The following is a 25,482-nucleotide window of genomic DNA, read 5'->3' as shown; positions in this document are numbered from 1 at the left end:
AATACTTAATAGATTTTTATTAAAGGAGAATTATATGAACAAAACTGTGTAAGCTGTTTAGGAGATCATCGGTGTATTGTGCCTAATGATACTTAAATCAATATTAGTCCTCTTTGTTTTTTTTTTAATTGTGTCATACTATCTTACTGTATAAAACAGCCAAGAATAAGTACCCTAAGATAAGTAAATATTAATTATCTATGATTACCAATGATACACATGAATGGTAATTTACATGTATATAATTGAACATTTGAAACTAAATCTGTCAAATTCTTTTTCTAGGAAAGCTATTCTAAAATGCTCTTTTGAAAATGTTTGTTCAGATGATGCCTTATCAAAGGAAAGCATGGGTATGTGAAGTCCTGTTCTACTTTTAGTTCTTTTGCCTATGTCTAATTCTATAAGATATAGTTGTTTCCTTTGAAGGCAAAAAGAACTGTTGTATATTTATAAGAGAGAAACATTAATAGGTCATTTTCAGTATTGATTTATTTACAGGGACTTTTCAATTGTCTTTAGGTTTCTGATTCCTTAAATTAATTTTTTTATGGCTTTGTCATGTATTTAATTTTTAAAAATAAAGCACTAACAGTTGTGGGAGGAGATGCCAGCAACTGCATTTCAATCCACACTTCTCCATTTCAAACTTGTAGTCCAAAGGGAGAGAAGTAAAGTAAACACCTGGGGCTTCCAGCTGAATTAATTGTCATTGGTAGTAGAACACAGTAGGGTGAATGTGAAATGCAGGGAGAAAGTTTTAGTTTTCAGAAATGATTTACTCTTCCTATATTTTCATTAGTCTTGAAAAGCAGGCAAATGCTTATTTACAAGATGGAACTTTGGCAGTCATGTTCAAAGCCCATTAAACCCAGAGGAGTTACAGATGCCATAGGCCCTCTCCTTGAAGCTACCCCATATCCTACAGCATTACATTTCAATTGGCTAAGTAAGCCACTTAATTTCTCATTAAAAGACACTAAACACGGGCAGAAAGATTTTTTCAATCTTATTGTTCCTCTTCTAAACCACACAAAATTCTGTTCTTTCTTTTCCAACTTGACCTGCTGCTGTTTTCCCACTAATCAAGGACTTTTCTTTGCTCTTTCTTCCATTTGCCTCACATGATCAGTTCATATATTTCTGTAGAAAAGCAAAAGTCTGCTCATCTCCAAGCCAGTTTCCCAGTAGGAGATCCAGCTCCAAAACCAGCATCCTTCTCCCTTCCATCTCACATACTACAGGATACTACAGAAGTCCTTTCTAGCCAGGAGACCATTGACTGGAAATAATGGATGAATGTTCCCCACTAGTTACCCAGGTAAAGGGAAGCTTCTTCAGGAATCTCATATTCTTTATGTTTTTAAAATCTCAAAATTATTTGCTAAAACAGCTAACCTAATCTGTGTTTTATTTCATCATTCCATCATGAACTATAGGAAGCAAGAATATCTAGTGTACTATATTCTTTCCAAGAACTGACTTCCAGAAAAAATGTGAATCTTTTTGAAGTTTAAAATTCCTCAAGTATTTTTTTTTAATTCCTAACCAATTTCTGTGGATCCCCTCAATCCAAGCTTGATATCTTTTATTTCTTCATAGTTTAAGATAGGATCAGTCCTGCATCAGGTGACAGAAGAAAGTTATACTTTCTTCTTGAATTGCTGCCCTACTTTCTTGAACCCAATTTCCTTATACACCCAGGTACTAAAGTTTCCTATTAGTCTCCTATACCAGATTTGCCCTTCCTGGGTGAGCTTTCTGCTCCATAGACTGCTTCTCTCTCCCTCTCTGTCCTCCCTCCCTTTCTTCCTCTCCTCTTCTTTCTCTTTCTCCCTGCCCCCCAGTAAGTTAGGAATCAGGACAAGTGCTAATTAAATACAGCTACTTTATCTCTCCAGGTATCAATTTCCTCATCTGTGAAAAAGAGATGCAGCAAGAGCTCTCTTATCCAGTGAAGATACGATCTGTTTTTGTAAATTAATAGAAAAAGCTGAGGATCATTAAATAATTTAAACTGTATGCCCATGACTATGAAGATTTATCTAAGAAATACAATTTGTAGAGCATGTCTGCATTTTGGGGAGACCTGCTGTCAGGAATAATCATAGTACCATCAATATAATATCCTATTATATTTTTATTATTCCCTTTAACTAATTTTTTTAAGTTTTTAGAAACAAAAAAAAAAACATGTATCATGAAGAAATGGTAGTAGCAATAATGATGATCAGCCTGTGTCTGCTTATTGTTCTAAATACATCATATAGTTTTGTTTTTTTAACCCACACAAGATTTATATTAGGTAAAATGGATATTACATTATCTTCCATTTTATTGATTGGGAGAGCAAGGCACTTAATATGTTGCATGACTTTTCCAAAGGCCCGTAGCTTATTAAAATTAAAGTGTGCATCTATTTTCTTGTTTGCTTTGATTATGAGGTATTAATAGCAGCAGTAATAGTAGTGGTACCAGGGATTGAATCCAGGGTGCTTAATCATTGGGTTACATCCCCAGTCCTTTTTATATTTTATTTTGAGACAGGGTCTTGCTAAGTTGCTTAGGGTCTTTCCAAATTGCTGAGGCTGACTTTGAACTTGTGAACCTCCTGCTTCAGCCTCCCAAGCCATTGGGATTACAGGTGTGTATCACCACACCCAGTGATTATGAAGAATTTTAAAACCAAATTCATAGAGGTTTTGGTGCAGCGATGGTAGTTGTTCTGAGCATCTTTTTTAATTATTGCCTTTCATATTTCCCTTTTAGCTTTTTATTTATTGTTTATTATTTCATTGTTTTCTGTTTACAAATAGCTCATTTATTTTGAATGGGTGGACAGTTCTATAAAAGTTTGAACAAAAATATTACTAAGGACCAACTAATAACCTATTAACATTTCATTATTTAATTAGCCACTTGATATTGATAATCTTGGAAGAGGATGGTTAATATAGGGAAGGTTTGGCTTATGGGGTAAGCCCTAGAAAGAGCATGAAAGGCTTTGGGACTTAAGTCCAGATGTAGACAGAGTGACAAGGAGAAAGGTGCTATTTTGTTACTCAGGATACACTTTGCCTACCAACTCTTGGTTTCACTTCTAAGCCAAAGGTGTTGGCTAAAAGATGGAGACGGTTGGCAAGTCACCGGAGAAGTCCGCTTTATTACAAGATGAGGCTTACATATATACTCTTGGGGCTTCCGGGTTAAGGGAGAAAGTGACGTGTGGGTTTCTGATTGGTCCAGCTTGCCACCGGCGGGAAAATAAGTGGCGGGAAGCCGAGACTTATGGGAAGAAGAAGCCGCTCAGGGGCCATCTTTGGTGTGGATCGGACTGCATATGGAACCTTACATTCCCCCCTCTTTGGTTTATGGGAATTCGGGACGTTGAATTTCAATCTGGCTGCTTCCTGCTGATCAGGGGCGTCGTCAAGGGGCCCGGGGCAGGGGGGTTGGTTGTGAGGGGAGAACAAAGCGTTGGCTATTATATTGTATAATAAGCCATGTCAGATCAGAGTAATATATTACTTCGTCCCCCATAAAGTCCATAAAACTCCCTTGGAGCCATAAGCCCTCAATTTGGTCTAGGAATTCATTGTAGTCATTAGTCGGGTGGAGGAGCCATGCATCAGTGTCCAAGGTCTGTAGAAAGGATCACCAGGCATTGTTCCCAGTAGGTAGCAGTTGATAGTTCCTGAGGAGAAGCTGGTTAAAGGCTTGGTTAGAAATTTTTACTAAGGATTACTGGGTATGGTCCCAGCCATTTAGGAGATAAGGGTTCAGGTGTGGTTGGTGGAGTATAATAGGCAAGATCCCCTGGGTTCAAGGAGGGAGGAGGGGAGGTTGCAAGAGGACGGGGAAGTAACCAGTAGGAGAGGGAGGCTGAGGGTATTTGGGATGTTTAGGGAGGTAGGAACGATTCCGGGGGGTACAGGAGATCTTCCATACATCACCTCAAAAGGGGACAAATTGGTAGGTTTCTTTGGAAGTAAGCGTAGTTTAAAGAGTGCCAGAGGGAGAAGGCGAATCCAGTCTAAGTGGAGTTCTAGGGAAAGTTTGGTGAGAGTCTCCTTTATGGACTGATTTGCTCTTTCAACCTTACCTGAGGCCTGGGGACGATATGGGCAGTGTAGATGCCACGGTAAGGCTAGAGATTGAGAGAGAGATTGGATTACTTGAGCTGTGAATTCTGGTCAGTTGTCCGATTGAAGGGAGGTAGGCATCCCAAAGCATGGGATGATGGAGGTAAGGAGGTGATTGGCGACAGTGGAGGCCCTTTTGTTGGTAGTAGGAAATGCCTCAATCCAGCCACTAAAGGTATCTAGGAAAACTAGGAGGTACCAGTGTCGGCAAACAGGAGGCATGTGTGTGAAATCAACTTGCCAGTCTGCCACCGGAATGGAACCGCGGGCTTGATGTGAGGGATATGGGTAAGGAACTGTAGTGGTGTTAGGGTTGGTTCTTTGGCATATAACACAAGTTTGAGAAAGTTGTTTTAGCATTTCTCTATCTTGGGATGTGAGAGGAAAGAAGGATTGTAAGAAACGAGACAGGCTTTGAGGACTGGAGTGAAACAGGTCATGCAGCATTTGAAAGAGAAGTTTCTTGTCCGGGATTGGACTGGGAGAGGACAAGTGAAGAATGGGGGCTAGGGTCTCAGATGACTTGCTAAATGCTGCGTTCTTGGCAGCAGCATCAGCTAATCGGTTTCCTTGTGTAGAAGGAGAGTTGTCCTTCTTATGGGCTTTACAGTGGATAATTCCGAGCCGCGTGGGTAGTTGGGACACTTGTAATAGCTTGTGAATTAGGTCAGAATTGGTAATGGTGTTCCCACGAGTTATCATAAATCCTCTCTCTTTCCATATTGCCGAATGGGAGAGGAGTGTGTGGAACACATATTTAGAGTCGGTGTATAAGTTTAGGGTTTTCCCTTCGGCCAGAATGCATGCTCGAGTTGCCGTGATAAGTTCAGCTTGCTGATTGGTGGTACCCAGAGGGAGAGGTTGGGCTTCTATAGTGGCTGTTAGGGAGACTATGGCATAACCAGCTTTGGGGGCTGTTGGACTTCTATATGAGGATCCATCCGTGAACCAATTGTGATCCGCATGGGGTAAGGGGCCCTCGACAATGGTAGAGGGAGAATGAGTTAAGGATTGTAATGTTTCTAGACTGTTGTGAAGTGGAGGCTCTGGGGTAGGGTGAACAGGAAGAAGAGTGACTGGGTTGAGAGGAGAACAGGATTGGAAGGATATAAAAGGGTTTTCTAAAAAGGAAGTAATTAGGGCTAAAACTCGTGAGGGGGGTAAAGTATGCAGGGACTTGTAAGCTAGGAGATCCTTTAGATGGTGTGGAGAGCATATAGTTAAGGGGGCTCCAAAAGTAAGTTTAAAAGTTTCCTGCTGTAGTTTTTGGGCAGCTGCAAGGACCCTGAGACAAGGGGCCCATCCCCTTACTGTGGGGTCAAGTTGTTTTGATAAATAGGCTACTGGGGCAAATGTGGGGCCCTGCATTTGTCCCAGTACCCCTAGGGCCTGTCCCTGATTTTCATGAACATAGAGAAGAAAGGACCTTGTTAAATCTGGTAAATGTAATGCAGGGGCGGATAGGAGTTTGAGACGTAGGTTATTAAAAGACGTTTTAGGGGAGGAGGGGAGTGGTTCATTTGGGTCTCCTTTAGAGAGATCGTAAAGGGGTTTGGCTAAAAGAGAAAAGTTAGGGATCCAAGCACGGAAATACCCTGCTAAGCCCAAAAAGGAGAGAATTTCAGCCTTGGTTTTAGGTACGGGCCAGGACGAAAGGGCTTGTTTCCTGTCAGTTGTAATGGATTTATGTTGTGGTGTGAGTAAGAACCCTAGGTAAGTGACTTGGGAGGCTGAGATTTGAGCTTTAGAAGGTGTCACTTTGTATCCATGTTGGGCCAAAAAGTTAAGCAAGGCAGCCGTGTCCCGTTGAGAGATATCCCAAGAAGGGCTACAGAGAAGGAGATCATCAACATACTGCAAAAGTGTGGAAAGAGGACAAGTGGGGTAGAAATTTTTGAGGTCATGGGAGAGGGTCTGTCCAAATAGATGTGGGCTGTCCCTAAAACCCTGAGGAAGAACCGTCCAAGTGAGCTGTTCGGAGTGTCGTGTGTGGGGGTCGGTCCATGTGAAGGCAAAAAGGTCCTGTGAGGAAGGGTCTAGAGGTACAGAAAAGAAGGCATCCTTCAAGTCCAGAACTGAGAAGTGAGTGGAAGAAGCTGGGATGAGAGAGAGTAGAGTGTAGGGATTGGGAACAAGAGGGTGGATGGGTATGACAGCGGCATTTATGGAGCGGAGGTCCTGTACCAAACGGTAGGAACCATTGGGTTTTTTTATACCCAGAATGGGGGTGTTATAGGGGGACTGAGTGGGACGTAGATATCCTTTGCGAAGAAGGTCAGAAATAATGGGAGAAAGTCCGAGAAGGGTAGAGGTGGTTAAGGGATACTGAGGCTGATGAATAAATTTGGTAGGGTCCCGTAATTGGATGGAGACTGGGGGGCACTGAGCTATGGAGGGATTGGCCGTGTCCCAAACTGAGGGGTTAACAGGGTGGGAGATACGTGGATGTGAGGAGGTAGGATCCTGCAATAGGGCCATAAAAAAGGAAGTAGAGGCATCGAAAAGTGGGAAGGAAATAGACGCCTTGAATTGGGAAAGAATGTCCCGTCCCAACAAGGGAATTGGGCATTGAGGCATGACTAAAAAGGAGTGGATAAAATGTGAAGAGGAATTCTTAAGGCGACACAGAAGTGGGGGAGTTCTGAGTGGATATATGCGTTTCCCTCCTACCCCGACAATAGGAGTGGAACTAGGAGTGGTGGCACCATGGAACTCTGTCAAAAGTGAGAAGGTTGCTCCTGTATCTAATAAAAAGGTGACAGACCGGCCATCCACTACAAGGGTTACCCTAGGCTCGCGAGTGGTGATATTGAGGGTCGGGTGTGGCCCAGGGCTCTGTCAGTCCTCTTCAACCAATCCCACTATCGGAGGACAAGAGGGGGGCATTCTAGCGATTGGCCCTTCACCCCTTCGGGAGAAGGGGCAATCGGAGCCCCAATGTCCTGTTTGTTTACATTTGGGACAGGGTTTATTGGGGGGCCGTGGCTGAGGACAGGAGCGTGACCAATGACCCTCTTTTCCACATTTAAAGCAAGCTCCAGGAGGGGCCCTTGTAGGGATCGGGAATTTCTGTGAATGGAGAACAGGATGAGGAGTCCCCCTGATCATTTGAGCAACCATTAGTAAATCAGTTTGCCTGGCCTTATGCCTTAGGCGTTCTTTTTCGTCATCTCGTCCATGGAAAACCTTAAAGGCCAGCGACAGAATCTCACTTTGAGGAGTTGCCGGTCCATGTTCCAATTTTTTTAATTTGGCCTTAATGTCGGGGTAGGACTGAGCTAGGAAACTGGTCATAAGGATATGACGGCCCTCATCTGTGTCCGGGTCCAGTGTGGTATATTGCCTGAGGGCCTGAGTAAGCCTCTCTAGAAACTCAGTGGGGGTTTCATCCTTTTTTTGGATAATTTCCTGGACCTTCTGAAAATTAACTACTTTGCGGGCTGCCTTCTTTAGGCCCACAACGAGACACGAGGCAAACCGATCTCGGGCTTGTATGCCTTGATTTGTATTGTAGTCCCATTGTGGATCGATTTCTGGGACAGCTTCAGGCCCTAGAGGGAAAGTAGGGTCTATGCGATGTGTTTCATTCGCATGAGTTTGAGCTGCATCCCAAACTCGTCGCCGTTCCTCGGTCAGGAGGGTGTTGGCGAGGAGCATAAATATATCTTTAAAAGTTAAGCTGTAGGCTTGTAAAATCCATTGGAATTCCTTTATGTAAGTGGTAGGATCGGAGGAATAGGAGCCCAATTTGCGCTCCATCTGAGATAAATCTGCCAGGGAGAAGGGGACGTGGACACGGACAATACCTTCAGCTCCAGCTACCTCCCTTAATGGGGCCATAAAAGTGGGAGGGGCCGGAGGGGGTCCATGGGAGCGCGTGAGCCGCGGGCTGAAGGAAATAGGCGGAGCGGTGGGTGTAGGAGCTATGGGCGCGGGAGCCAAGGCGGCGGGGAGGGGAGAGAGGGGAGGAAGGTGGCTCTGGGAGTATAGGGTTGAGAGGAGGGGCCCTATAAGGGGGAGGCTCATCGGCCGGGTCAAAAGAATCAAGAGAGGAGGATGGGGGAGGGGAGGACAATGGGGAAGCAATCTTAACCTAAAAGCTTCGACATAAGGGATCTCCTTCCACTTGTTCAGGCACTGGCAATAGTTGAAAAGGTCCCTTAAAAGATTTGGATCTAAAGAGCCTTCAGGGGGCCATTTGTTCTGGTTATCTAGAGGGTAATGGGGCCAATCCTGAGTGCAGAATTTTGTCAATAATTTGGGTTTGATGTCAGGCTTAAGGGAAAGAGGTCCTAGATTTTTGAGGAGACACTGGAGGGGCGTGTCTGCCACCGGGGAAGATGGGGAGGTCCCCATGGTTAGAGGGAAGAAGGGTGTAGGGAGCGGAAGACCTCGGGCGAGGAGGGAGCAGTCTGCGAGGTAAAGGGCGTCCCCAATGCCTCGAGAGAGACCCGGAGGGGGATCAATCTACAAGGTAAAGGGCGTCCCCAATGCCTTGAGAAGGATCCGGAGGTTCCGGAGATGGAACGGAAGGGAAAGCGCGATGGAGATCGTCACCTCGATCGCTATTCCCAAAGGGGTAAGGAACCCGGATGGCCACGAGGTTACCAGTACTGGATTTAGGCAGTTGGAGAGGAAAGGTGACTGGGGTTCCCCGGGGGTAGATTAAGCTCCTCACTCCTCATAAAGTGTCTTCTATTGGCCTCTTTTGTGTTCTGACGGAAGGGCACAGGGGTCCACTGTGACCATGAAGGTCGTGGTAGGAGGTTGTCCCCCCTTAACTCAGTGTCAGGAGGCTACCGGACGGTCACGGCTAGTACTCCCGCGTATAGCTGAGGTAAGGTGTGCTCTTCCAGGGGGAAACTTACGAATTTTCGAAGCCGGTGTTGAGTGTCGAGAGCCAGCGCCGGAGCAAGAGGACGAGGGTGGCCTGCCAACAGAGGAACGGAGTGCCGTTGAAGGCTAACTCCGTCCCGGGTTTCGGCACCAATAAAAGATGGAGACGGTTGGCAAGTCACCGGAGAAGTCAGCTTTATTACAAGATGAGGCTTACATATATACTCTTGGGGCTTCCGGGTTAAGGGAGAAAGTGATGTGTGGGTTTCTGATTGGTCCAGCTTGCCGCCGGCGGGAAAATAGGTGGCGGGAAGCCGAGACTTATGGGAAGAAGAAGCCGCTCAGGGGCCATCTTTGGTGTGGATCGGACTGCATATGGAACCTTACATTGGCCCTCTTTTCAAATTGCACCATACCTCCTATTTCTGTTTGTGTCTACAAGAATAATGGTCTCTTGGGGCTGGGGTTGTGACTCAGTGGTAAAGCACTTGCCTAGCATTTGTGAGGCACTGGGTTAGGTCCTCTGTACCACATAAAAATAAATAGATAAAACAAATGTATTGAGTCCACCTACAACTAAGAAAAAAAACTTAAAGAATAATGATCTCTTCTTATGTCTCAGTCTGTATTTTTGTTGTTGTTGTTTTTATTTTTTTGCTGCTGGGGATTGAACTCTGGGCACTTGACCACTGAACTACATCCCCAGCCCTTTTTTGTGTTTTTTTATTTAGAGACAGGATCTCACTGAGTTGATTAGCACCTTGCTTTTGCCAAGACTGGCTTTGAACTCTCAATCCTCCTGCCTTATCCTTCTGAACCACTAGAATTATAGGCATGCACCACCATACCCAACCTCAGTCTATAATTTATTCATTTCTCTATATTGTAAATACACATAGGAATATTTGTGGTTACCTCAAAACAAAATACTGCTCCTCACCTGCTTCCTTTATTGGGGTGCTTACAGAATTTAAACAATAAAATAGCTCTGCAAATTTATTTAATTTTTTTTTCAATGCCAGTTTTGGGCTAACTCAACCCATAGCTTATAAATAAGGAAAGAAAGTTTCTGTAAACACTTAATAGAGAAGTAGAGATTAAAGAAAACTATACATTTAAAAGCTTTCAAAATATTGATTATTGAGACTGACATTTCTTATCAGGAATGGATTTATTTTATACAAACTAATCTTTAAAAGCCAGATATGAGCTTCAGAATTATAGATAACTCGTTTGCTCTCTCTCCGCAGCTCCCCACTCCCATCTTTCTCTGAGTGATAAGAGTAGCTGTAATGCTACCACTTTACTCTCAACAACAAATAGAAGCAAGTCAGGGAAACCACAAGATAATCAGTATTGATAGGAGATGATTGGTCATACAATCAGCAAGGCATTCATTTGGTCTCTATCTTTGGAGGATATCATTGACCAATTTTGATAACCTGGTTTGTAGATTACAGTAACTGCCCTTTTTGGAGAATTAGTTTTGAATTTTAGTTTACAATTCAGGAATACCTGTTTAGTAAAGCAAGCCTCCCATTCCTTTGGAAGCAAAATTTGACCTTAGTCAAGTTGGTGTTATGAACCCTGGTTGGTTTATGAAGTCCATTATTTTTCTACCCTCTGATTAGAAGACAGTGTATTTTTCCAGATCACATGAAAACAGTGAGATTACAGTGCTATTTGGCAGTGGCATTCATTATCATAAATAGATTGTATTTTAGCCTAACGTTAGAAATATAAAGATGTTTGTTTGCCATTTTTCCTTCACAGCATAGCTCAAAATCCATCTTCTTAACAGTGCATTAAATTTCAGTGTCAGTTTCCATAGACTCAGAATATAAAGTAGGAAAACATAGCATTTGTGAGTAGTACTGGGAAATTGGTGTGAAGATAAGATAGCCACAAGTAGTTATCTGTTAAGTAACAGATTACTAATAAGAAATCTATCAAAAATTGAGGGTTGATTTTATTAAAAGTGCTTCAACAAAAAAATTCCTCTAGAAAATTTAATTCAGTAGACACAGAGTTGTATCCTTTTTCTTTAATATATTCTCCACTGACTCTTATGCCTACCAAATTTTGAATTCTATTCTTCTAGAATGGAGCATACTGTTATCTGAGTTCTTAGTCTTTAGCAGTAACTGCAGAACACATCTATTTGGATACAGCTCTCATTTTAATTGAGTTTTTTGTTTATTTTTTTAAACATGAGATTGTGTTCCATAGTGTGGAATGCTTTATTATTATATACTTTAAGAAAGCTTCCCTAGAGTAAGTTTTCCCTAGAGGCAAACAAAGATTGACTGGGAAGAGCGTATGGTCAGGAACTCTATACTTACTGAGTTCCTGGTCCCTGTTAGGTACACAGTAAATATTTGTTGATTAAATATAAAGTGCTTAAGATAAGTAGTAAATATTGACAGAAAAATCATTTTTGTAGACAAAACTATAGTGCAAAAAACGTAAACTGAAAATTGTTTTTCCAGTACTGTAATGACAACTGAGAGCATTTATTCTGTCCTTCACCTCTCAGATTTACTGTTCTTTCTCTCTCCTTTGGGAAACTTGCTATTTGATAACCTTCCTCAATTTTATTTAACACTGTTATTAATAACTTTTAGCAGAATTTTAAATCTTCTTTCTTATGTCCTGCTTGGGAACATTTTCATGTTCCATGAACTTTCAGCTGCTGTGATTTTTGGTGACCTGCCAATGAATGGCAAGTAAGAGGAGGTGGTATGGCAGCTTTTAATAATCAGAATGAAGAAGAAGGGGCATGTACTCATGGACATTCCCTCCAAATTAGGTTGTCTTTGGAAGACCTTCCCAGATTCTCCATCTGTCTCTGGTGCAGGGCAGCAGGCCACACATGGCCTACTTTTTTGATCTTTGCTTCAATAAGATCCTATATCAAATACAAACAATTGTTTTGTTTAAGTCAAGGATTCAAATGCATATTGTTAATCAGAATTTGATTCTATAGAGTTATACTAGGTTTCCATATCTTTGGTGGGGATATTGTTTTATCTCAGCAAGGTCAATGAAGTATCCAATTGAATTTTTGCCTACTTATGTATGTCACAGTAATGAAAAAAATGCTCCTTATAAATGCAGTATTTTCTTTATGAAAGTAGCTTAGGAAATTAAGATAGGTTGATATTTGGATTATAAATGAATAAACCTGTGTTCAGCCTAGCCACTTACGTACATCTCGTTTTAAATAATAGTTTTAATAGATTGGCAAATGGGATCATAGGTCACCAGTTTCTACCTGTGTTTATTAATAAAGTTTTATTGGAACATGGTCATTCTGATTTGCTTATGTACATGTCTACAGTTTTCTTACAACACAATTGTGTAGTTGCTATAGAGATCAGCCTGGCCCACAGAGTTTGAAATGTTCATTCTCTGGCTCTTACAGAAAAATTTTATTGTCCCATGGTCTATAAAAACCATAATTTAGTTTGGTTCCCTGAGTTCCTTATTTAAAAAACAACAACAAATAAAACATAACAACTTCTGGTGAGCTTTTTATATTCCAGAGTTATTTTGTGGTATATACATAGCAAGAATATCACCTATATTTTTCAAAGAACAATTATAAAATTTGAAAATGCATAATAATAATTTTGTATCAAGCAAAGATCATATGTAAAAATTACATGAAATATTTAGTTTCTTATCCTTTAGCATTTAGAAGTGTTCTTTCTGGGTGGTTAAGATTATGAATTGTATCAAATTAATTAAGATGTGTAGCATATTTGATATGTTAATGATATTTCTTTAGTTGTCTCTGAGACAGAAGTTTTACTTAAAGAGCTGGAGCAAATGCTACAGCAAGCCCTAGAGCCCACAGCAACACCTGATGAGTCTGAAGAAGAATGTGGAGAAGAAATAAATGCAGGAGAAAAGGTAGTATTGATAGTTATTATCAGGCCTAAATAGCAACTTCAAATTGTTTTAATGGCAGAATTGTTTCTGATTGTACACTTTAATTATACAAATGCCCTTTTCACATCTGAAATTTGAGCCCTTGTTTATCATGAAGTGAATGATAAATGGTCTGTTGAGAAATCAGAATACATCTCTCAGTGTTGGAAAAAACATCTGTGTTTAAGTAGAGAAGTTCTTTTAATTTGAGATCTTTGGGTTTGTAATGAAGAAAGATGGAAGAGGTTCACTGTAACTGTAGTTCACTCAGACAGACCTCTCCCTAGCTTCTGATCTTTTCAATTGGAAGGGGCCACAATAACAGTAGCTCACTAGAAAAGGGTAACAACATACTGGGAAATCTTCCTTGTCCTGATCATGCAGCAGGATGACCTCTATTACAGAAAAACCTCATTAGAAACAGTAGTGGTAGAATTTTTCATTGAATAAGTTTCACCATTTATAGGTTTATGTTCCACAACCCCCTGCTTTTTTTTTTTTTTTAAACCAGTTATGTTGGGCTTAGAAAGGCCATATGTGCTTACTTTATTTAATGTCTACAACTAAAATGAGGATTTGTGATATAAGACCCAGGCCCTTAATACAGAGCAGCAATGAAAAAAAAAAAAAAATAAGCCACAGGGTAGACTTCCACCAGGCATACAGTTGTTCCCTAACTAGTAAGAAGGAAAAATGACAGTACGGAGTTGTATATATCAAGGTTTGATTCATTCTTTCAGATACATAGTGTACCTGCAGTCAAGAGAGCATATTGAGACTGACTCTGGTGTATAATTCCTGTTTTATCACTAAGGACTTTTGTAATTTAGCAAAGTTGCTTGTCACCTGCCTCAGAGGATTGTTTTAGGAATTAAATAAGGTAAACTGGGAAAAGTGTTTGTTATAAGATCTGCCACCTCAGGTTAACTACTATAGATGAGAATTGGCTATGACAGTTTCTGGAGAGCATGAACACTAAAAATTTCTTACTTCACTTTTATTTTCCCACATTCTTGCTTTGAGCAACTACCTATCCCCAAGTCTGATAGTTGTCAGATGCAGAAGAAGGTGGATTTAGAACCATTTCTAAATGGTTTATACATTTTGGCAAACTGTTCAGTTGCATGATTTCAGTTAGAATGTCAACATGTGTAAAGATGAGTCTTTAACACTTTCTTCACTGAGTTAGAAATTAACAAAATATACAGAATTTACCATTATGAGATAAATGTATTAAAAGAATAAAATTAGTATCAACTACTACTGAGTTGAAAAACATGGTAAGTTTTCTTAATCAGCACCAGCAGTGCCAACTTTTACCTGAATTTGCATGAGTTATAAATCCCATTTTAAGGTTCCTTTCTTTAAAAAAAAAAAATGTTTTCTATAGATGGATCTTACCCTTTATTGAACAAGATCTATAGATTGGTGACATACATTTTATATACATACAATTAACATACAAATTATTCTTTTTTAGCAGTTATGTGCCTTTTTTGAACACCATATGGTTTTGTGCAGGTTTTTTCAATCCTAGGCCGTTTGTCTTTTCAAAAATACAGCCAGGTCGATTTTTAGAGTGATGTCCTGGAGCTTTTACAGTCACAGAATTGGCTTCTGTTTTGCCATTGTAACTAGTAACTTGATAGAACAGAAAATTACTTCTGATTTTTATTTCTTAAGGTAAAATACATAGTTTTAATTCACAACTAGGCAGGAGCTTACTTTTTGTTTTAGATTCTTGTATTATTTTATAATTTCAAAAGGAATTTAGGAATCATAAAAATTAATTTTTTTAACTTGCTGGCAGGCAGGTGACTGCCTCCTGCTGACTGGTTTATAAGCTGCTGTGCACACTGAGCTTTGTAAGTCTGGCATTCATGCCAGGTTCAGGATATTTAGGGTCTTGTTCACTTTTAAATGAGGAAAATAGCAATGAAACTGAATAGCAAAACTGAAACAGTTTCCAGAGTAAAAGTAAAGAAATTATTACTTCTAGGATTTCACTTTTTTTTTTTTTTCATTTTGGTTATTTCAGAGAATTAATGTGCCTTCCAAAGGGAATTTCACTTAAAACTAGAGATTATTTTGGCTTTTAGGAGAAAGTAGTCTCTCCAGCTAAACATGCCAAGAAGAGCCACTTGATAATTTTAAAGTCCTGAGCATGTTGATTCTCTTAGAAGATATTATGTGAGCTATTTTCAAAGTTGTAATTTTAATGATGTTTTCATCATTCATTTTACCTGTGAGATTTCAATTTGATTACTCTCAAGCATTTACACCAACAGATGAGAACCACAATGTGGAAAAAAGCATACACACATGGATAATCAAAACACTTTTCTATTTGTCATTGAAATGCTTTATGAGATTATTTTCCTCAGTAGAGTCACCTTTCTAATTATGTTTTTCTTTAGCTAATATTAACACTGGTTGACATGCCCAGATTTGGCAAGCAATGGGAAGAAATTAATTTCAAATTTTATAAATCAGAATAATTCACAAATTGGATAATCCATATACAAATAAGACAGTTTAGTGCATAATTATTTGGATTAAAAGGTACATTTTTATCTATTAAAATACTTGTATGAACTACAAGTACATTCTTTTTTTCCTTTGAATTGAATGAGAAATTAGCCCTGCCCTTAATGAGCCTTGAAGTTATGGATCTCATATGTGTATGTGCATGTGCACTAAGAAATTGTTTTCACCAGTCCCCTTACCCACTAAGCTAGAGGAACTGTCACTATTTGTGAGTAATATAGGTGCTTATGAGAGGGTAACCACAAAAAATGTGACTAAATCATTCTTAATCTGTATTCTCTATAATGATTTTCAAAATAAGCCAATATAGAAAACTAAGAGAAAAGTAAAGTGATTTTTTCCAAAGCATAAAAGTAAAAATGGATAATATTGAGCAATACAGACAGAACTTAATAATTTACTCCTACACAAATACCTTTACTATATATTATACTGTATGTAAGAATCATTGACCACCAATAAAAAAAACTTTATACACTCCTGTGGCTTGAGGAATTTCTGCCACTTTACATTTTATTCAAATAATCAAGTAAATATGATATATTTCTGATGATTTATATGGTTGTTTTTACAGTTATCTAAATGCATCCCTGAAGCTCCTGCAAGCAGCCCATTTCAAAATCAACATGAAGAGGACTATCTTGTAATTGATGGGATGAAATTAAGAGCTGGAGAATGTATTGAGAATATAACTAATAAGTTTAAAGAAATAGATGCCTTGATGTCTGAATTTTAGGGTGTTACACATATTTTCAGAAGTTAATTGGGAAAACACTAGTAATTTTCTGAATTCAGAAACTTAAAAATGTTTGATGAAATAGATACACATTACATACAAAAGTTGATATTTGTAATAACTTTATACTTTATGTTTTGAAAATATCCATGATTGTGAGAGCCAGTCAATTGAAGTATTGAAGTAAGGGTTAGAATTTTAAGTTTAAAAAAAGCTTTATTTTCTTTTTTGTAGATTTTCTGTTTGCCTTATTTACAGAATGGTTTTATGAAACTTACCTCATAAATACATACTTCCCAATGATTATTTAGGTCATTTATTCAAGTATGGCAAAGTACTAAAATGGCTGACTATGTTATTACAATTCTTAGGGATAATTCAAATCTAATTAATATACTTATAGAACGTGTATTTGTAGTAGAATTAAACTTATAAAACAAAAGGAAATAATAAAAATATGGTAGTATAATAAAGTTGGAGATTTCTTAAAAGACAAAAATGTCAATAGCCTCATTATAATACAAACAATTACTTCAATTATGGTTCCTCAAACTGCTTATTTAACAGTCTCCAGGAAACTGGAGCAGAAGAATCCTGGAACTTTCCCTGCTAAATCAGTATCTCTGAAGGTGAGGATGAGAAAATGTAATTGAAAATGTACAAAGAGAAGTTAAACATGCACTATAAAAAATCCAATAATATAAAAAAGTTAAAAGTGCATCATTTTTAAAAATTACCTCTTTAAGACCCTATATCCTAATACTGTCACATTCTCATACACTGAGACTTAGAAATTTTGGAGTATGACACAATTTAGCCCATAACAGTATAGTATAAATGTGTCCTATCTGCCATGTAATGTCTCACATAATTTTTTTTCATTTGTTCATTTTTAGTTATACATCACAATAGAATGTATTTTGACATATCGTACATACATGGAGTATGATTTCCCATTCCTGTGGTTGTAAATGATGTTGAGTTACACTACTCACGTATTTATATATGACCATAGGAAAGTTATGTCTGATTCATTCTACTGTCTTTCCCTTTCCCATCCCCGCTGTCTTTCCCCTGTTCCTCCCTGTCCAATCCAGTGAACCTCCATTCCTACCCCTGATTCCCTCCAAACCCCATCTATCATGAGTCAGTATCCACATATCAGGAGAGAATATTCGGCTTTTGGTTTTTTGGGATTGGCTTATTTCACTTAGCATAAGAGTCTCCAGTTCCATGCATTTACTGGCAAGTGCCATAATTGCCCTTTATGGCTGAGTAATATTCCATTGTGTATAGGTACCACATTTTCTTTATCCATTCATTGCTGAAGGACACCTAGATTGGTTCTATAGCTTAGCTGTTGTGAATTGAGCTGCTAGAAATATTGTTGTGGCCAAATCACTATTGTGTGCTGATTTTAAATCCTTTGGGTATATGCTGAGGAGTGGGAAAACTGGGTCAAATGGTAGTTCTATTCCAAGTTTTCTGAGGACTCTTCATAGCATTTCCCAGAGTGGTTGCATCAATATGCAGTCCCACCATCAATGTATGAATGTATGGTTTTCCCCACATCCTTGCCAACTATTCTTGATAAATGCCATTCTGATTGGAGTGAGATGAAATCTCAGTGTAGTTTTAATTTGCATTTCTGTAATTGCTAGTGATGTTGAACATTTTTTCACATATTTGTTGACCATTTGTACTTCTTCTTTTGTGAAGTGTCTGTTCAGTTCCTTTGCCCATTTATCGATTGGGTAATTTTTTTATATTAAGTTTTTTGAGCTCTTTATATATCCTGGAGATTAATGCTCTCTCCGAGGTACAGGTAGCAAGGATTTTCTCCAATTCTGTAGGCTCTCTTTTCATGTTCTTAATTGATTCCTTTGCTGTGAAGAAACTTTTTAATTTGATAAAATCCCATTTATCGATCCTTGATTTTACTTCTAGTGCCTTCAAAGTCTTCTGGAGGAATCTGGTTCCTCAGCCAACATGATGGAGATTTGGACCTACTTTTTCTTCTAGTAGGTGCAGGGTCTCTGGTCTAATGCCTAGGTCCTTAATCCACTTTAGTTGAATTTTGTACAGGGTGAGAGGGGTATAGTTTTATTTTATTACATATGGATTTCAGTTTTCCCAGCACCATTTGTTGAAGAGGCTATCTTGTCTACAATGTATGTTTATGGCCCCTTTGTCTAGTATGAGATAACTGTATTTGTGTGGGTTTGTCTCAGTGTCTTCTATAGCATACCATTGGTTTTCATGTTGGTTTTGTTCCAATACTATGCCCTTTTTGTTGCTATAGCTCTTTAGTATAATTTAAGATCTGATATTGTAATACTTTCTGGTTTCATGTTTCTTCCTGAGGATCGCATTGGATATTCTGGGCCTCTTATTTTTCCAAATGAATTTCATGACTGCTTTTCTATTTCTATGAAGAATGTCATCACAACCTTAATAGGAATTGCATTGGGTCTGTATAGTGCTTTTGGTAGTATGGCCATTTTGACCATATTAATTCTACCTAACCAAGAACATGGAAGATGTTTATATCTTCTAAGGTCTTTTTGAATTTCTTTCTTTAGTGTTCTGTAGTTTTCATTATAGAGGTCTTTTTATCTCTTCTGTTAGATTGATTCCCAAATATTTTATTTTTTTGAGGCTATTGTAAATGGGGTTATTTTCCTAGTTTTCTGTTTCAGTGGATTCATCATTGATGTATAGGAATGCAGTTGATTTATTGGTGTTAATTTTATATCCTGCCACTTTGCTGAATTTATTTATGAGTTCAAGAAATTTTGTGGTAGAGTTTTTTTGGATCTTCTAAATATAGAATTGTGTCATCAGCAAATAGAGACAGGTTGAGGAGTTCTTATTTATATCCCTTTAAATTCCTTATTTTGTTTAATTGCTCTGGCCAGAGTTGAATAGAAGTGGTGAAAGAGGGCAGCCCTGTCTTGTTTCAGTTTTAGAGGGAGTCTTTCAATTTTTCTCCATTTAGAATGATGTTGGCCTTGGGTTGAGCATAGCTTTTCTAATGTTGAGGTATGTTCCTACTATCCCTAGTTTTTCTGGTATTTTAAACATGAATGGATGCTGTATTTTGTCAAATGCTTTTTCTACATCTATGGAGATAATCATTTGATTCTTGTCTTTAAGTCTATTCATGTGATGAATTACATTTATTGATTTCTGTATGTTGAACCAACCTTGTATCCGCTGGGATGAACTCCACTTGATCATGGTACATTTTTTAATATGTTTTTGTATGTGATTTGCCCTATTTTATTAAACATTTTTACATGTATGTTCATGAGGGATATTGGTCTGAAATTTTCTTTCCTTGATGTGTTTTTGTCTGGTTTTGTTATCAAGTGATACTGACTTCATGGAATGTGTTTGGAAGGGTTCCCTCCTTTTCTATGTCATGGAATAATTTGAGGAGGATTAGTGTTAGTTCTTCTTTGTAGGTCTGGTAGAACACAGCTGAAAATTCATCTGGTCCTGGGCTTTTCTTTCTTGGTAGGCTTTTGATGGCATCTTCAGTTTCATTGCTTGAAATTGATCTGTTTAAATTTTCTATGCCCTCCTGATTTAGTTTGGGTAGGTTATATGTCTCTAGAAATCTGCCAGTGTCTTCAGGATTTTTTTATTAGAGTATACATTTTCAAAATTGGCTCTGATTATCATCTGTACTTCAGTAGTGTCCATTATGACATATCCTTTTTCATCCTGAATTTTAGTAATCGGGGTTTTCTCTTTCTTTCTCTTTGTTAGCATGGCTACTGGTTTATCAATTTTATTGATTTTTTTTTCCAAAGAACTACCTTTTTGCTTTGTCAATCTTTTGGATTCTTTTGTTTCAATTTCATAGTTTCAGCTCTGATTTTAATTATTTCCTGTCTTCTACTCCTTTTGGTGTTGATTTGTTCTTCTTTTTCTAGGGCTTTGAGATATAATATTAGGTAATGTGTTCTTTGACTTTCTATTCTTTTAATGAATGAACTCAATGCCTTGAACTTTCCTCTTAATACTGCCTTCATAGTGGCTCAGATGTTTTGATAAGTTCTATCACTATTCTCATTCACCTTGAAGTATTTTTTTTTATTTCATCATTGATTTCTTCTGCTATCCATTCATCATTCAATAGCATATTATTTAGTCTCCAGGTGTTGGAGTAACTTCTATCTTTTATTATTGATCTTTAATTTCATTCCATTATTATTGGATAGAATGCAGGGTAGTATCTCTATTTTTTGTATTTGTGGTATAAGATGGTCTCTTTTAGTGAAGGATCAATGTTGCTGTGCAGAAAGTGTATTATTTACTCATTGATGTATGAAATATTTTATATATGTCCATTAAGTCCAAATTATTGATTGTATTATTTAGTTTTATAGTTTCTTTGTTTAGTTTTTGTTTGGAAGATCTATCCATTAGTGAGAGAAGTGTGTTAAAAGACACCCAGTATTGTCATGCAGTGTTCAATTTGTTTCTTGAAATTGAGGAGGGTTTGATTGATGTACATAGATGCTCCATTTTGGAGGGCATAAATATTTATGACTGTTATGTCTTGTTGATGTATAATTCCCTTAAATAGTATGAAATGTCCTTCTTTGTCCCTTCTGACTAACTTTTACTTGAAGTTCACTTTATCTGATATGAGGATGAAACCCCTGCTTGTTTACATGGTTCATGTGAGTGATATGCTTTTTCTCATTCTTTGACTTTCAGTCTGTGAATGTCTTTGTGAGGTAAGTCTCTTGGAAACAGCATATTGTTGGGTCTTGTTTTTTAATCTAATCTACCAGTTGGTTTCCTTTTGATTTATGAGTTTAGGCCTTTTACATTTAATGTTATTATTGAGATGTGATTTTTATTCCCTGTCATTTTGATTTATTTCTGGTTTTTAATTTGAATCAGTTTTTCCATTGATTCATTGTTCTCTTAATGTAGTTCCTCCCTCTGTTGGTTTTTGCTTTTATTTTTCATTTCTTCTTCATGAAATATTGAGTATGTTTTATAGTGCAGGCTTTCAAATTGTAAATTCTTTTAACTTTTGTTTATCATGGAATGTTTTTATTTCACCATCAGTTCTGAAGCTTAATTTTGCTGGGTATAGTATTCCTGGCTGGCATCCATTTTCTTTTAGAATTTGGTATATTTTATTCCAAGACATCCATCCTAGCTTGATGGTCTGGGTTAAGAGATCAGTTCAGATCCAGATTGGTTTCCCTCTAAATGTTAACTTTGACTTTTCTCTGGCAAACTTTAAAATTTATCCTTATTCTGTATGGTAAGCATTTTCATTATAATGTGCTTTGAAGTGGTTCTGTTGTAATTTTGTATATTTAGGGTCCTGTAAGCCTCCTATATTTGACTTTTCATTTCATTATTTAGGTTTGGGAAATTTTCTAATATTTCATTGAAAAGATTGTGCATTCCTTTCATTTGTATCTTCAAGACTTCCATCTGTCCTAATAAATCTTAAATTTTGTCTTTTCAGGTTATCCCGTATTCCTTGCACGTTCTGTTCATGGTCTCTTAACATCTTTTCTCCATGGTCAGCTTAGTTTTCCAGATTACATATTTTGTCTTCATTGTCTGAAACTATCTTCTAAGTGATCTATCCTGTTGCTGAGCTTGCAACTGAATTTTCAATTTAGTTTATTAATACCTTTAATTTTAGGATTTCTAATTATTTTTGTTTAAGAATCTGTATCTTTATTGAAGTAATCTTTCAGTTCCTGTGTTTTTTCTCTGATTTCACTCCTTATACCATCCTTTACTTCACAGATCAGTTTAACTCTGTATATTCTAAACTCCTTCTCTGACATTTCTTTCAGTGTGGTCTCCATTGAATAACAATGGATTATGTTATTAGAGTATCTTGGCAGTTTGTTCCCTTGCTTTTTCATGTTGTTTGTCTGCCCATCTAACAATATGGATCTGAGGCAGTAGAGTTTCTACCCTGTCTCTGAAGTTTTCCAGTACCTCACTGTATAGGTAGAGACAAGAAATAACAACCAATGCTAACAATGTACAACATTAAACCAAATAGTTCCTAATATGACATCTACAATGTTAATTATCACAATAAACAAATTATATGATCAGTTATTGTCTACAATAAAAACAGTAAGTTTGCAAAATGGTTAATGATTTCAAGTGGTGGACAGGGAGAGAATAGAAGTGATAGTATGAGATTATGAGGGAGGAGAAGAGAAGATAGAAGTGAAAAATTAAAGGAAGAGTGAAAGAGAGAACAATGGAGTTTGGCTATTAGGAGAAGAAAAGAGAATCAATGGAAATAGGTAAGAGAAAAAAATATATAAAGTAATAATTTTTAAAAAATTAAAAAACAAAATATAAAGCAAAAGTAAAATATACTAATCAAACATCCTAGTCCTCAAAAAACTAATCCATGAAAAACAGCTGGTTTCAAAAATTCTAGAAATGAGAACAAAAACAAATATGAATATATATAAATGTTCAGGTACCATTAAGGTCACAGAGAAAAGAATTAAAAAAAAAAAAACATGATGAAAAGTTGAAGAATTCTTTCCATTGGAGTTCAGAAGATTTACAGCTCAGCAGTTTTAGGTGGGGTTGTCTGGAGAATGATGCTACACCCTCTGGATTGCTGGCATGAAAGAGATAATCCCACAGTTAGAATTCCTGGAGGCAGGGTTTAGGCTTAGGTGACCTCCAGGGTCTTTTCTGACTGGCCAATTGGTCTAGAGATTTTAAATCAGTGCACTTCCAGTGCCCAGTAATTTCTGATCCACACTGGAAGACTGTTCCAGGGGTCTTTCCTGGGTTTCTTTCACTCACGTAGTGCTGGAGCCAATTCTTAGTTCCCTGTGTCACCTGTGGACCCTTTTCTTGGTCTCACATTCAGTCTCTAAACAATCTCTCCTGCCCCCACCCTTCAAAAGTCTCTCCCAGCCAGTCCTGCAAGCAGCCTGATTGGAGGAAGAAGGGTCAAACCAGGTGGGTTTCCATCATAGTTGACCCTGTGTAAATCTATCTCCACATTTAATTTTCTCCTGGTCACTTAAGCACATTCCATCTTGGGCAGCGTGTGTTTACTGGGCCTGTATTTCAGGCCAAACTCGGATCTGTCAGGAATTGACTCCCTCAGCTGTGGTCTCCATGCTGTAGCTGCAGAGTGGTTCATTCTTTTGTCCTCTGAATGCCACCTAAAGAGATGGCAACTTCTTTTTCACACAAGGATATTGTGCAACAAACCTTTTAGGTTTGTCAGGCATAATCCTTGCTCTCTAAATGCTCTGTACCCAAACACACCTTGGGCTTCCTAAAAATGTGGGTTCCTTTAATTCTTTGTTCATTTAAAACTTTGCTCACTGAGGGACTGCTCTGGCTGGTGCTTCTGGCCCAGCTGTGGCAATGGCTGAGCTGTTGGGAATTTCTTCCTTATTTTATTATATCCAACGTCCTGAGTCCCCAGTCTACTTTTGAATGTCAAGTTTTAAATTCTAGTAAGGTCTTCCCACCTTTTTTGTTCACCCACCTTGTGGAGAAGCTACCTGTCTGCTTTCTTGTTTTCATGCCATGGAGCAGCCAGGAAAGCAACCTTCGCTATTCCACCATCTTGAAAACCCCCTCTTAATTGGATTCTATTTATGTATACTATGGCTAATATTTTATAATATTCTTTACTGACAACTATAAATTTGTATAACTAAGATAATTGCTTTGGTAAAGATCCAGTGGAAAATAATTACATCATTTTCAAGGAATCCCATAAGCAATTTTAGTAGATGTCATTTTAGTCTTGTCTATGCATTTCAAAATGTGTATGCATGCACATCTAACTACCATTCCTGCTGTAGGATTCTCTCTGTCTATTTCTAAGGGTGGAGAATTAGAGAAAGCATATTCTAAGCATGTAAAAACTGAAACCAAAGCTTGAGCAGATCAGAGGACTATGTGCACAGGCTAAGGAACTTACAATGGCCCTGGAAACTAGAGGGACTAATCAGAGAGTTTTAGACAGTGCAATTGCTTTGAGAAAGATCACATCAGCAATAGTATGGATAGGAGTGGACAGATGACCATTGAGTAGACTGTTCTGAAATTGTTGAATTTTGAGAACATGAATTATGGTGGTGCTGCAGTGGTAAGTGGATAGATTGAAGCTAAATTAACATCAATGGGATATTAGGATTTGGAGATTGAATATAAAGATGAGACAAAGGGCAGGAATCAGGACAACTCTAGGATTCTGATATTCATAAAGCTATTCAAAAGATAGGAATACATGCAGATTAGAAACATGGAACAAATAGCAAATTTGGGCTGAGTTCAAAGGGATTATAAGGTATTCATTCTTTTACAAAACTTGCATTTCAATACTACTCTGAGAACCACAGTAACGAAGAATATCTTCACAATACACCATATTTAAATTTTAAGTGGTACAAAAACAGGGAAGGTCAAGGTTCATACTTTTTCTTATGGCTGAATTTATCCTACAGCATTTTTGAAAATCCTTTTTTTTTTTTTGACAATATGATTTTATAATCATATCTTACAAGCTTTCTCAAGAAGTTATTGATGACATTTTTGTTACTATTTAGAATCAACTATAAAAATTAGTACAATTATATATAAAAGATTTTGTAATTCAAAAGTTCAATTTTAACCCACAACTAAGATCAGTTAGATAAAATGCAGATAATTCCTCTTGGTGAAACAGCCATTGTTCATCAACATGAGCTTTCAAAGGCAAGAGACTGAAATTTCCATCTCTGCCATGATTTGGGTTGTATAAGTCTGAGATTTCCAACGAAGTCTTTTTGCACTTTACCAGTTCAAAATGATTCTGAAAACAAACATTTGTAGTGATTTTCTCTGCAGAGGAAACTGCAGTCTATTTCCATGACTGGGGAACTTCCATCCACGTGAAATTACAGGTTTTCAAATTTCAAAATAGAATGTGCCCAGGAAAAAGAATAAAGGAGCCATGGACTAACATCTCTGTCTTTAGGGATGATAATCATGCTTGGCTGGCAGCTCCCTATTTGAAAATATCCATGTTCAGAGGCAAACTGTATGACAGTCCTGGGGATACAGGTGGGACTGTTGATTCAGAATGCCTGTCCTCAGATCTTGGTTCTGCCACCTACTAGCTGGCTGACCCAAGGCAAGTTATTTAACTTCTCTGAATCTAGACTTTTCTTCCATCTATAAAATGGAGAGTTCCATGAGAGGATTCAACATACATAAAATGTGTATAAAGTCTTAATCATATGGTAAATCATTCTG

The 25,482-nt window shown here is 37.9% G+C and overlaps 1 protein-coding gene across 2 annotated transcripts in view; it reads left to right on the top strand.

The window, feature by feature from the left end:
• ZCWPW2 (zinc finger CW-type and PWWP domain containing 2) overlaps nt 1-21,348 on the top strand; it is a 119,482-nt gene extending 98,134 nt beyond the window's left edge. The window contains exons 5-7 of one of the 2 annotated variants that reach the window (XM_079114008.1): nt 286-353; nt 12,769-12,893; nt 16,033-21,348. In XM_079114008.1, the coding sequence (XP_078970134.1) occupies nt 286-353; nt 12,769-12,893; nt 16,033-16,194 (355 nt within the window). In that variant the 3' untranslated portion in view covers nt 16,195-21,348. The remainder of the gene's footprint in view (nt 1-285; nt 354-12,768; nt 12,894-16,032) is intronic. The other variant, XM_079114007.1, reaches the window with a different exon arrangement.
• Nucleotides 21,349-25,482: the final 4,134 nt, after the last annotated feature.

The sequence above is a fragment of the Sciurus vulgaris genome (genome assembly GCF_902686455.1).
Source record: "Sciurus vulgaris genome assembly, chromosome: 16".
Lineage (NCBI taxonomy): Eukaryota > Metazoa > Chordata > Mammalia > Rodentia > Sciuridae > Sciurus > Sciurus vulgaris.
Note: the sequence above shows the minus strand (reverse complement) of the source record. Positions and strands in the feature narration are given on the sequence as shown.